The sequence below is a fragment of the Delphinapterus leucas genome, chromosome 5 (assembly GCF_059928025.1).
Source record: "Delphinapterus leucas isolate spDelLeu-1000000601 "Yukka" chromosome 5, BTC_Dleu_Yukka2, whole genome shotgun sequence".
NCBI lineage: Eukaryota > Metazoa > Chordata > Mammalia > Artiodactyla > Monodontidae > Delphinapterus > Delphinapterus leucas.
In genome coordinates this window covers 124,187,904-124,201,872 of record NC_143133.1, presented here as the reverse complement: position 1 = coordinate 124,201,872, position 13,969 = coordinate 124,187,904, and the positions used below count along the sequence as shown (strand labels likewise).

The 13,969-nt window shown below is 37.7% G+C and overlaps 1 protein-coding gene across 1 annotated transcript in view; it reads right to left on the bottom strand.

The window, feature by feature from the left end:
• The window catches only part of HPGDS (hematopoietic prostaglandin D synthase), a 31,181-nt gene extending 23,926 nt beyond the window's left edge, over positions 1-7,255 (bottom strand). The window contains exons 1-2 of the mRNA XM_022582350.2: positions 7,114-7,255; positions 359-451 (exon numbers count right to left, since the gene is read on the bottom strand). Of these exons, the coding sequence (XP_022438058.1) occupies positions 359-451; positions 7,114-7,246 (226 nt within the window). The 5' untranslated portion in view covers positions 7,247-7,255. The remainder of the gene's footprint in view (positions 1-358; positions 452-7,113) is intronic.
• Between the last annotated feature and the right edge of the window lie 6,714 nt (positions 7,256-13,969).

Here is a 13,969-nt window from a genome sequence, read left to right as displayed (position 1 = left end):
CCTATGCCACACGTATTTCCCATTAATTAATCTTCTCTGATAACCTGTGATATGCATGCTAGCAAAAGTTTGGGTTCAGACACATCTGTCTAATTTTTCAGCTAAATTCCAATAAGGGATTGAGGACAAGGGAGTGTGGGGCAGGAGAGACTGCAGGCAGTATAAAATTAATTGTCTAGGGAACTCAGGGGAAATTAGACTGGTAGAGATGGTATATTTATACTTCTCTGGCACTGAATCCCATTCTCCTTTGCACTATATTTTAATCCCATTCAGTAATAACATTACTTAATGAATATTGAATATATGCCATGTGTTTTTATTTCAGTTATCAAAAACTGTACACACAATATATTACCTGTATTTTTGGTCAGATATCTTGCTATTGCTAGGCTCTGGTGAAGGTTCAATCCATCGACTTCCAAAACGGGAACTTTGCCAAATGGAAGAGCTTAAAATAAAATGAGCAAAGAATCAACTTCCAGAACAAAATCAAGTTATAATGCTTCCATTTTACTGATAATTGTGGAAATAAAACATGATGGTAACGTTACAGAATTCTTGAATATTTATTCTAGAAGGGACATTAGGCATCCTCTAGTGGCATCTTTACATTTTACAAGTTTAAAAAAAGAGAGTTGTTAGAAAAAGAAACAGACTCACAGACATAGAGAACAAATGAGTGGCTACAAGTGGAGAGAGGGAAGAGGGGAGGGACAAGATAGAGGTGGGGGAGTAAGAGGTACAAACTATTAGGTATAAAATAAGCTACAACGATATATTGTACAACATGGGGAATACAGCCAATATTTTATAATAACTATGGATGGAGGATAACCTTTAAAAATTGTGAATCACTATATTGTGCATCTGCAACTTATATAATATTGAACAGCGACTATGCCTCAATTTTTTTAGAAAAGGGGAAAAGAAGAGTTGTTAGAAGAGCTGCTATAGACTTAGTGACAGAACTGGGTCTAAACCCCAAGTTCACAGTGATACTATCGATATATATTATACATTATCTCACATACTTACGATATAATTTTTTTAAACTTTTAAAGCCTTATTAAATTTTCAGTCCTCAGAGATTACATTAATTATTCTTTAAAACCATAGTCTGAGGAATACGAAGAGTTTGATATTGAGTTATGACAAGGAACTTAGCCGCATTCTTATTGATCATTTGAAGTATATAGTAAGCGACAAGCATATTTGTACAAATATAGGACAGACTCATAGCAGGTGTATTAATATTTATCTGTAAATGCTACTTTGTTTTCTTATCTAAACCTATTATATTTTTGTCAGAGAATAATTTATTATTCTTCGTTATAGAAAAATTCTAAGTTGAAGATAAATAAAAATAATTCTACCACACAATGATAAATATTTTAATTGCTTTCCCATATATATATCAAAACAAAATCATAATGTATATATGTTTGTAAACCACTTTTTTAAATTTGATAATACCTTTTAAAATCTTTCTAAATCAATAAAACATCATTTTTTAAAGCATACATTTTGCCATATGAATTAATCACAATTTTCCCAACCAGTGCCTTAGGTTGGGACATATAATTATTTTGGAAAGAGGGAAAAGAATAAAGTGCCACTCATAATCCCATGACTGTAACACAGCTACTAGAATCAACCTTCAAGCGTCTTTCGTTTGCACTGAATAAGTACAAGATGAACTACAGTTCACATCAGGAATAAAAACATCTTTGAACACTTACCTAATAAGTGTGCCAAGTACTATTCCAGGTGTTTGAGATACTGCAGTGAGCAAAACAAAGTCCCAAATAAAACTGATACAAACTGTGATGCCTTATTTGAAGCAAAGTATGTAATCAAGAGGGAATTAACATGCCTGACATTTTGAGGGGAGCTTCCTTTTGTGCTAGGCATTGTACTAAATATTTAACGTGCCCATTCAGTCTTCTGCTACTTACAACAACCCTATGAAGTAGGTATTAACTACCATCTCATTTTATAAATGAGGAAATGAGATGAAGAGAGGTTATAGAAGTAGTCCAGATCACACACCTGATAGAGGAGAGAGCCAAGTGAGAGGTGAAATCCAGTTGGAACTCTTACTCAGCTGTTTTCTAGTTCTAAGAGCCATGTTTTTGAAAGACATTAAAAATCAAAGCAAGCCCAGAGGATAGTATCCAAGTTAGAGAGGGTCTGAAAATCACATGATATGAGGATTGGCTGAAGAACTTCTACCACTCTTCACTGAAGAGGACAGAACAAATGAAGTGGAACATAAAAACCATCTCCAATATGGCATAGCTATCAAATGGAAAAATAATCTTACTTATTTGGACTATCTCTAAAATGCAGAATGAGAACCAAGAAGAAATTTTTAAAGGGCATATTTTAATTAATTAATTAATTTTTTGGTGGTGGGCTGCGTTAGGTCTTTGTTGCTGCGCGCGGGATTTTCCCCGGTTGCAGCGAGCGGGGGCTACTCTTCGTTGCGGTGCGCGGGCTTCTCATTGCGGTGGCTTCTCTTGTTGCAGAGCACAGACTCCGTAGTTGTGGCTCGCGGGCTCTAGAGCGCAGGCTCAGTAGTTGTGGCGCAAGGATTTAGTTGCCCCGCGGCATGTGGGATCTTGCCGGATCAGGGCTTGAACCCGTGTCCCCTGCATTGGCGGGCAGATTCTTAACCACTGCACCACCAGGGAAGTCCTAAAGGGCATATTTTAACTCAAGATGAAGAATAATTCTGTTACCTTTGGAGCTATTACAATGGAATGTGTTTTCTTATGAGGTGGTAAGCTTTCAGCTACTGGAAGCATTTTAGCCAAGCTTGGAATAATTGCCAACAATTGGAATATGGGCTGCATCTAACAAGAAGCAATTTAAGAAGACAAATGCTAAGTCCTTTATTTGGTTCCAGAAAAAAAGAATTTCATGGTGTTGGAGTTGTAACTTAACAGGAGCACCTGTCAAAAAGCTTTAAGAGATTTAGTGGTGCTGAATGCAAGGCCTCAGTATGACATGGCTGCCAACATAGCTACTGTGATCTTGGTAAAACGTCTTAGGAAAATGTCTACACTTGTGCCAGGAGTGATGGTCCCATTCTGCTCTGTGCTGTTCCTATGCTTGCAGGCACAGGCACTACACGTAAATTAGCAGACAGAGTCTAACAGAAGCTTGTTCTACTTGGGTGGTGAGCAAACCCAAACCAGGGGAAATAAATGGAACACTCCAGGAAGAGAAGAGAGTTGTCCTTTGAACCTAGATGTGATTGCAGATCTCAGACAGTCCATAGGAAACAGTACCTAAATCAAGAAGTAGAGTCAGGGGTGGGAAGGGTGGACTGAATTTCACAATAATGATCAGAGAAACGATCAAGGAAGCTCCAAAAGTTGACATCTAAATAGAGATACAGGTAATGAGTTACCTAGGGACTCAATTCTGAATTCAGCCAAAGACCTTCCTTATCTTCAGAGCGTTTTCATTAAACTGACTATACTGCAAGGGCTTTTTCTCTATGATGTCTTGAATTTACTAAATGTCTTATAATAACTGGATGTGAGAGAAAAAATAATTTGTTCTCCGTGGATAAAATGGTAAGTCCAAGACCAATGTATGAAAGCCACATGGACATAATTTCAATTTTGTATAAGGAAGATTCTTTTAAGTTTTCCTCCCTCTTCTTTCTGTTCTCCCTTCCCAGAATTTCATGGAGATGTTGGACCTCCTAAACTGGTTCATTCTCAATTTTCCTTATCTTTTTTCTCTTATTTTTCATTTTTTTCCTATTGTGCTTTCTGGGGGATTTACTTAGTTTTCATCATTTTATTGATTTCTTTGTATCCGACATTCATTTCCAAGAACTTTTTGTCTCCGTACATTCCTTTAAGATTGTATAGAATATCTTCTCTTTTCTCTGAGGATTTTATATTTTTGAACTTGTTTTCTTGCTATACCATCTTGACATCTCCAGAGGTGTTTGGTTTTAGGTCTGTTTTATATTAGAGAGTTTTCGCAAATATGGGTTAACTTTTGACTTGCCATTACTATTTAAAAGGGCAAAGAAGTAAAAGCTCACTGGAATCTCAGTGTGCATAGGAGGGGCTTGCCCACAGATTGGGCTAGGCAAATTCATTGAGGGATCCCCATCTGTTCAGTATTTGTTAGACATTTTTCTTAGACTGATCAGCTTCCCCAGAGAGAATTCCTCCCATTTCCTGTGTGAGGGATATTAGTCTGGTTGCCATTGATTGTAGAGCAGGGGAAAGGGCTGTTGGTCCCACCATCTAGTTTCTAGACTTCCACTGAATGCCATGTTTACTGTAGCATTGTGTCCGAGACATGCCTGGTGTCCTAGAATCCTCTGGTCCATCCTCTTGAAAGTAATCTCTATGCTTCTTCCAGGGAGAGAGAGGGAACTTGTGGTCATACTGCTTCTTCATATTTTTTCAGGCAACCCTGTATCAGCTCAGCTCTTAAAGTTATCTTTTGCAACCAATTCCTGACCCTTTGGAGGATCTCTGGGGTGATTTAGCTTGCCTTCTCCTCCTCCAGGCTTAAATTTGAGCATCACTGGCCTTAATGGTAAGTCACCTTACCATTCTTTGACCGATTTTCTAGCTTCCAGAATTTTGTGCTATCATATTCAAGGTTGATTTCTTTGTCCTTGGTGGGGGGGTGGTGACTTTTTTTTAAGTACTTTAATGTTATTAAAGGAGAGATTAAACACATGTGTACAATCTACCAGGTTTGACCAGGAAGAAAATTTTAATAGAAATATCCAATGATATTCTAGATTATAGCAGAGGGGATGGTCATAGCGAGTTTCAAACACTAGAGAGCATCCCTAAATTGGACAGGAGACGATACCAGATACAATTTGTAATAGAAACTGCTTTTCAATATCTATTCTTTGCTTTTTTTTCTTAAAGTAATAAAATCCTGGATTTTTAGCCGGGAAAATGGTTGTCCACAATAAAGTCAACGTTTCCCAGCTTCCTTTGCAGTAATGCATGACCACGTGACTAATTTCTTGCCAAACAGATATAACTGATGCGATGTGTGCAACTTTCTGGTCAGGCTGTTAAAAGGAAGAGGTGTGTTCTCTTCCCTCTTCTGCACTTTCTGTGCGTTGGAATATGGAAGGAGGGTGAACTGTTCACACTGTGTCAATAAGAACCCACTACGGGTGCAGATGAACAGAAATGAAAGAGCCTCATCATTGACAACATCATGGGGTAGAACTGCTATACTAACTTGGGCTTTTATGCAAAAGAAATACATTTTTATCCTCTTTAAGCCATTTTTGTGTTGGGTGTATGTTAAAGCATTTGAAACTGTAGCTTAGCCATCACTAACTTGAAGATCCCTTTCAATTCTAAGAATATGTGAAAACATTAAGAAAATGCAGTAATTCCATTTTTAATAACATAATGAAAAGTTAAGGTAGAATAGGGTATAAAGAATACAAAGAACTTATATCTAAAAACTAAGAGGCAGAATTTGTTATATGTAATACCTCCACAACTTGCTATTCATCTTGACTTATTTAATGGATAAATTTAATATTCACCTATTTTATGTCCACAGAAGCTCATGTACAAATTCTGATATCAGAAGAAATGCTCAGATATTAAAGGTAAAGTTTCAGAAGAACAGGAAATAAGATATTCTATCCCATCGGAGAAGAGTTCTCTGATAAGAAAAGGAGTAATTACAGGGGCAATGACTTCAGAGAAACTCATGCTTCCAAAAGTCAAGTGGCAATACTTATTGTGAATACATCAATTATCATGGTATTATTTTTGTTGGCATTATCTAGTGCAAATAACTTGGGCTATAGTATTAGATGGACCTGTGTTTGAAAATCAGCTGTACCTTGCTAGGGCTGTGAACTTGGAAAAAATACCTAAACTCTGTGTGCTTCCAACTATAAAATTAATAGTTAATCCAACTATAAAATAGAAACAATAATACATCCCGTGTTGACGTGCTAGAGAAATTAAATGAAATAGGGTCTGCAGACTATCCAATTCTGATAGCCTACAAATGCTATATAGTTGTTTTCTTCAGCTTCATCTTTATCTGAAATTTTAATAATCTAGCATAAAGATATAAATTTTAGACACTTAATATTTAGTATTTCCAGGGAACATGGCAAGCATCTAGAGGATGACTTACAACTTAACTGAAAACCACACACTTTTGTTTGTTTAATAATATTTCTAATTCTTCCTCACTGTCCTGAGTGCTAAGTAGCATGTTTTCACTGTGCTACCCGCCCAATTTGTAAATTTGCTCTTTCCTCTGATCAGACAGACCCCAGTTTTGTTCACGTACCCACCCCTCTCTTATATGGTCACAAAGTCTCATGAAAACTGCTTCCATCCCCTACTTCAGAGGTGGACTAGATGATTCTAAGGTTCCTCCCATTCCCTTTGCCAATGATTGGTTCAGAAATGGACACGTGACCCAATCTGAGCCAGTGAAACATGAGAGGTTTGCTGAGGTCTCCTGGAAAGTTTTTCCTCATTCTTCTGGGAACACTTAAGGAAGCAGTGCTTTCTCCTCTAGCCTCTCAAAATTGCTTTTCAACACTGTGAGGCTGGAATTGCAGCAAACATATTGCTACCAGCTTCATGATTTAGCCAACACACTGAGGAGGAAAAATGGATAAAGCCATCCTTTGAAACCTGGCCTACTTCTGGATTTTCAGTTATGTGGTACAATTCATTTCCTTGTTATTTAAGCCATCTTAGTTTTGTTTTCTATTACAGCAGCTTATCTTATCTACCATCCAAATATTATTGATATCTGAGTAAGCCCAGGCTAGTCCAATGGTCAAAAGTTTGACTTCAGTATTTCCTCCATTTCAGCTCTTTTGATAAAGCTTCATGTTGTGTTATTTTTATATGCCCCCTCTGTCAGGTTTGTGTTTTCACCTCAGTAGGAAATTTTCTGGGTCACAGAGCATTTATTTAACTTGCCTGAACTGCTGCTTCTCAGTGTAAAGCTACATGAGATTTTAAAACCTTTCTATTTTCCTTTCTCTGAGGAAAGACAAAAGGTTCTGGAAACATTTTCTCTACATACATTTCCATGAACTACATTTGTGCTACTTACTTGACTTGATTTCAGGCCAATCAGATTGTTCTATTCTGTGGTCTTCATACTTTATGTCCAAATATGCAAATATATAACGAATAATTTCTGCTCTCCCCCTCATATTAAAATAAGTGAGTTTGTAGTTTGGCATGGTGCGATTCTGGAAGGAGAAAAATAGAGGAATTATTTTAACAGCCCTCTAGAGATGTTTCAACATTTTTCTTGGAGGACTTTTTGAAAACTTTTTGGCATCTTCTGAGATAACCAGAGATATTAGAAGATATTTCAAAACCAGAATTATAAATCACTACCCCAATAACATATGGAGAAAACTTGATAGAAATAAAATCTTGACTCTCTTTAAGAACTAGATGGAATATTCCAGTGAAATAATCAAATTCCAGTTTTATTTGTAAAAAGACATCGGAGTAATAGGGTATCTATATACCAAACTTCAGAGAATGGAGTCAAAGACTTTGCATTTTAAGAATTTTTTGTCCTGCCTTTAGACACATAATGAATGGTGCCGACATTTGGTTTGTTGTTTGCTTTGGTGACACAGCTGAGTTTGTGAGGACAGCTGGGTAAGGATTGCAAGAGCAGGGTACACACACAAGGCATGTAAAACCAGCCATGTCAACCTGTCATCTCCTCTCTTCCCTCCCCTGTTGCTTTTCCCTCAGGGAATCCAAAAGACTTGAGGAAATATTTCTCTCTTCTTTTGCTGCATCCATGCTGCTGGGTTTTATTGTGTTGCTTACACATACAAACATACCCCATCTTGGGGACCTCTGCTGGGATGGGACAATGGTAGGCATACTTCTTTATTCTCTTTATAGAGGAGCGAGGAAGAAAGAAAGCAAACATTTCTTACGTTTTAGAAAGTTTGCTAAAACCGGCTATATTGGTTAGATGGAGGTCATTATAATTTTGTGAGTTCGTGATTTGTACTATTTCATTTCCATTGTTTATAAGCTTTACAGTTAATGATTTTAAGCACTAATAGTAGAATGTATTATAATCTTATAATGATTAGGCAACTGAGAAAGAAATATTTTCATCTGAAGTTCGGTTCTTCCACTTAGTTTCTGTATAACTTTGGGCCAGTCAACAAAATCTCTCTGAATTTCAAAGTCCACTTTTTATAAATAGAGATACTAATATGGATTTGGGGTTTTAATGAGGTAACACATGCAAAGCATTTAGCAGAATGCTAAACACTTAATTATTAGCTGTTAATAACTTTGAATTCATTCTATAGTCAAGAATAAACACCACGATTACATCACACTAAAAATTAATAATTATAGTAATTCAATAAAAATCATAAATAACACTTATTTAAAGAGGTGAGATTAAATACTTTATTCTCTACTAAGGAAGTCTTTCAGAGATATTAACAGAATATTAGATTAAAAGTTGAGCTCAGGGCTTCCCTGGTGGCACAGTGGATAAGAATCCGCCCGCCAATGCAGGGGACACGGGTTCGAGCCCTGGTCCGGGAAGATCCCACATGTCGCAGAGCAACTAAGTGCGTGTGCCACAACTACTGAGCCTGCGCTCTAGAGCCCGTGAGCCACACCTACTGAGCCTGCATGCCGCAACCACTGAAGCCCGTTCTCCGCAACAAGAGAAGCCACCGTGATTAGAAGGCCACGCACAGCAACAAAGGGTAGCCCCCACTCGCCGCAACTAAAGCCCGTGCAGCAGTACGTAAATAAAATAAATTTCTTTTAAAAAAAAAAGTTGAGCTCAAGTCGCAAAACAAAATCCATCTGAAGTCACATGACATAAAAGATCAAACACAAATCAAAAAAATTTAGATTGCTAAGCTCATATCTCAAGTACATGTGTATCTCAAGTGTCTGTGGAAAGGACGACCAGAAATAACCCATTGCCTATCTAGACCCCCTCAGGATCCAGGAAATGATGGTGATGGTGATTCCTAGCGAATCCGTTTCTCTGGGCCCGGGTTTTCCATGTGTAGATATTGTGGAGCGGGTGCTCCTTGTTAGAGACAGAGTCACCCTAACATTCCACGTCCTGTCCACTTCCATTAGCTAGTCTTGTCACCACCCAAGTGAACTGTGACACATGCCACACATCAGTACGTGAGGGGATGTTCTCTGTCAAGAATTCACTAGAGTAAGCTCACGAAAATTCCAAGATCTATGGCCCCAAATTCCTTTGGAGGAGAAATACGTATATAGGAAATTCACATCTGGGGCACTAAATGAAGTGCCCATCAGAACAATGAGATTGTTTCCCGAGTTTCTTGGAAATGCTGAGCTTAGAGATAGTGGGAAAGATGTGAGAACACAAAAATAGTCAATAAAAAGTGTAAAGTAATAAGTTTCCTTCAGAAAAAAAAACATTTTACAGAATCAGAATAAAGGGAACACTCTTATGGAGGAAATAAAAAACGTAATTGTTACTGTTCCTTGGTCTATTTTAAAGATTGAAAGAACAAAAATAGCTTTCAGAGCGGAAGTGTCCTTCTGAGTTGGAGTTTTTATTTGAAAAGCATTTTATGCAATTTTTTAATTGAGTTTTTTAAGTTGCCAGTGCTTCCAAAGAAATTATGTATTTCTTATCAATATTACGTGTGTACACAGATTCATATATGTCCATAGGATCAACATTAAAAATTAAACATAACTTTTCCCATTTGGTCAAATACCACATAATTCTGCATGAAAATGAAGGGGTTGTTGCTTGTTGTTAATTTGCAAAAGCATGCTATTTTATATTGTATTTCATTCAGGTAAAGGAGACATTTAAAAATTCCTAGCCCAGGCTGGTAGCTGTCTATATTTCTCTGCAAATAGATCTTTAAATCTAAGATTTACCACAGGCCAATGGACATCTGGCAAATGCTTATCTTTCCTTCAAGAACATCCTTCAACTGTCATAACTCATTAATGAAGCTGTACTTGCACACCACATTTCTGTAGTTACTTGCATAATCATATTTTCTACTGAGCAAAAGTCTGGCTTCTTGATTTGTAAAGGTAGAAAACTCCAAACTTGAAGACTTTTGTCTTTTTAGGATATAAGTGCACATGGTATAACACAAAAAAATAAGTACTAAAGGTAAACACTGTTGGAAATATTTACTGACTCTAAAGATCCTATATTTTATAAGCTTTCGCATGAAAACTACCAGGAGGAATATTCCAAGTAAATGTTTCAATGGCCAATCAAAGCATAAGGAAATTTACAGCAAAGTCTAAAGACAAGTACAAGAACATATTTTGTCCCTCATAGCATTTAGCAGTATATCTGTTAACAGTAAATCTCACTTTGCTAAACCTTTTTTTCATAAGGATCATGAACTACAAGGATGAAGTTAAAACATATCCCTACCCCCGCCAAGGGATGCAGTGAGGATCAAGCTTAGGGTAGAGCAGGTGATGAAAAGGAATGACCAGTTCTGGAGGTACCCCTTCCACTTATTATCTGAGTGGCCTTGGGCAGGTCACTTGTTCCTGGCTTTACTTTCCTCACCTGTAAGATGGTAACGAAAATATTGTGTGTAAAGTACCAATACAGTGCTCCGTACTCTGTGATTTGATTGGACTCAAGATCATGTTCTTTGATAAACCTATTCTGCTGTAGGGACATAAAGAGTGAAAATTACATACAAAGAAGATATAAAGTTAGACTTAAGAGCAAGATAAACGTTGCCTGGACCAAATGAACAGAAACAAAATACAGTGAGCAGGACACGGCATTCTGAGAGAGGCAGTGGGCAGCCAGGAGCTTAGCTTCTTCAGAATAAAGGGGAATAAAACCCCTCCACACAAGATGGCCGGTTGGAGGGTCATACTGCTTGAAACTAGAGCCTGGCAGGCTTTTATATAAAATGTGTGAAAGGCCAAATTGCAAAACTCTAGCAAAACTGATAAGGAGGAAAATATATGAAAAGTCACAGACAGTTAAAATTCCAAATAAAAAGGGGTCATAATAGCAGATAAAATAGATTAAAAATCATAAGCTAACACTACAAATAACTATCACTGACTCTGAACACTTAAATGGAAACACTGAGAAACACATAAACTAACACAAATCAAAAAGAAACTGAAACCCTGCGTTTAACAAGGAGTAAAGAAACAGAATTGGTAATTAGTCACACCCATGAATGACACCAGGCCCAGATGATTTTACAGGTGAATTTTACTTAATCCTCAGGGGAAAGATAATCCTTATCTTTTACAAGTAGTTTCAAAGAATAGAAAAACGGGAAAAGTGCAAAGACGTTAAAAGAGGAAAATTATAGGACTTCCCTGGTGACGCAGTGGTTGAGAGTCCGCCTGCCGATGCAGGGAACGCAGTTCGTGCCCCGGTCCAGGAAGATCCCACATGCCGCGGAGCGGCTGGGCCCGTGCGCCATGGCCGCTGGGCCTACGCGTCCGGAGCCTGTGCTCCGCTGCGGGAGAGGCCACAACAGTGAGAGGCCCACGTACCGCAAAAAAAAAAAGAGGAAAATTATAGACTAAGCTCACTTATAAACATCCTAAATAACTTATTAGCTATTCAAATTTAGTAGTGTATACAAAGATATTAAATATAATGTGGCGCTGCACCCTGTAGGCCTGCAAGCCTTGTAGTTACCCAGCCTCTACAAGACCAAAGAAAGAGCCCGGGGTCAGTGACAGAAACATCAATGGTTATTGAATAGAGGATCTTACAGGTCTCAAGCGAAAGGTCCTGGAGAAACATCCCTCCGTGTAATGCAGACGGCAACAGGACATAGCAACAATCTTTGCTGCTCGGGGGAGGAGGAGGCTACCGTTTATAGGGAGGAATTGACAACAGGTGAGCTCATCGGTTACCAGGGAAACCAGCGGCGGGGCGGTGGGCAAGCACCTGGAGAGTTTCTGATTAAGCCGTATAATTAAGAGAACTGGATAGTCATGTGAGGGAAGCGGGGCCTGGTCGAGATGGGGATGTACAAAGATCTTGAGTGGCTTGATCATACATGTCATGACAAGATGAGGCTTATCCCAGGAATGCAAGATGTTTCAACACCAAAACATTCATCTGTATAACATACTACCTCAATAGATTAAAAGGGAAAAACTCCAAGCCATATTGTCTTCTCAACAGATGCTAAATAAATGCTTAATTAATAAGCATAAAAGTAATCACTCATTTGTGATCAAAATTCTCAAAAAAACAAAGACAAACAAAAAACCCAAAGCTCTTAGTAAACTGGGAGTAAAAGAAAACTTCCTTCATCTAACAGAGTCTCTACAAAAAACAGAGCAAACGTCATACATAATGGGGAACAAAATAGAAGCATTTTCTTTAATGTGAGGAATAACCAGAAACCCCTCTTACCCCTATTTAACATGGTCCTGGATGGCCTGGCTAATTCAAGATTAGACAACAACAAATAACGCACGCAAGGAGTGGAAAGGAAGAGACAAAACTGTCCTTATTTGCAATAAAAATGATTGTCTATATTCAAAATCCAAGAGACTCTACAGATAAATCTGATCCTAAATTTCAAATGGAAATGCTAAGGACTAAAATAGCCAAGAAAAATTAAGAGAACAGAAAGAGAAGACCTGACCTACCAGATAGCAAGACATATATAAAGCCACATAATTACGGTAATGTGATGTTTGTTCACGACTAGATATAGGGAGGTGCATGAAGTCTCGAAACAGAACCTCAGATATACGACAGACAAGATATTACAGTGGGGGCATAAAGGGACTAGACTAAAATGGTTTGGAGACAAAAGAGGAAAAATATACATAATGAGACCTTGAATTCCCATAATACATAGAAATAATACCTAGGTGGGTTATAGACCTGAATGTGATTTAATTGGCCTATGCAAATTCCAGTGTCATGCTGGTCTCTTACTTCCTGTTAGCTTCATTTCTGAGCCCTGCCACTGTCATTCTGTGTTAGGAATCCCATGTAGGGGAAGCTGTGTCTATTTCCTGAAATGATATAGAAACAAGAAGGAAAAAGTTTGATTGTGCTTAAGGATCTCCTTTACATCTAAAAATTAACTGTTTTCCTCCCACTCCAAAGCAAACCATGTGAAGTTCCTGATTCAGCAGATAAATAAAAAGCTGACTTAGACTTCTTTTTGAAAAATAAGATATAGGGAGTTCCCCGGTGGTCCAGTGGTTAGGGCTCTGCACTTCCACTGTAGGGGGCATGGGTTCGATCCCTGGTTGGGGAACTAAGATCCCACAAGCTGCGTGGCACGGCCAAAAAATAAATAAATAAAATAAATCATTAAAAAAAAAGAAAAACAAAAATGTATACAGTTTCTTAAGGAACATATGGATGGATGACTAGCAAATACCCTGGATAGAAACTTCCACATATGAACTCATATGAATGTAGCCATTAAGTACAAAAGAAAATATAGCTTTTGATATATGCTAAACTAGCTTAGAAATTATTTTACATAGAAAATAATAGTGTTTTCAAAAAATTCTACCTTGGGTATTTCCTTTCTTTCTCCTAGGTTTGTGGCTCTTTTTACTTTATATAACATGGATACATTTCAGCTGATTAACAAAAACAAAACACAGGAATGTTTACTCCCAGAAGCAATTTTCATGCAGTCAATGAACATACGAAGTATCTTAATAAAACCATTTAATTTTAGCTAAGCCTTTATTCTAATCTGTATATTGCTATAAGAGCACAGTAAAACACAGTCTCAAAAATTCTAGGGTCTCTGCCAGAGAAGTGACAACGATCCAAACTCAACTCTCTGGCAAAGGAGGCTAACGTTCAAATACTTTGTTATGCACCTTAAAGATTTCAGCAGGTAATTGAAAAAAGGGATAGAATCGTGCGAGTCATTTTGATGGACAGAAAGCTTACAAATAAGGAA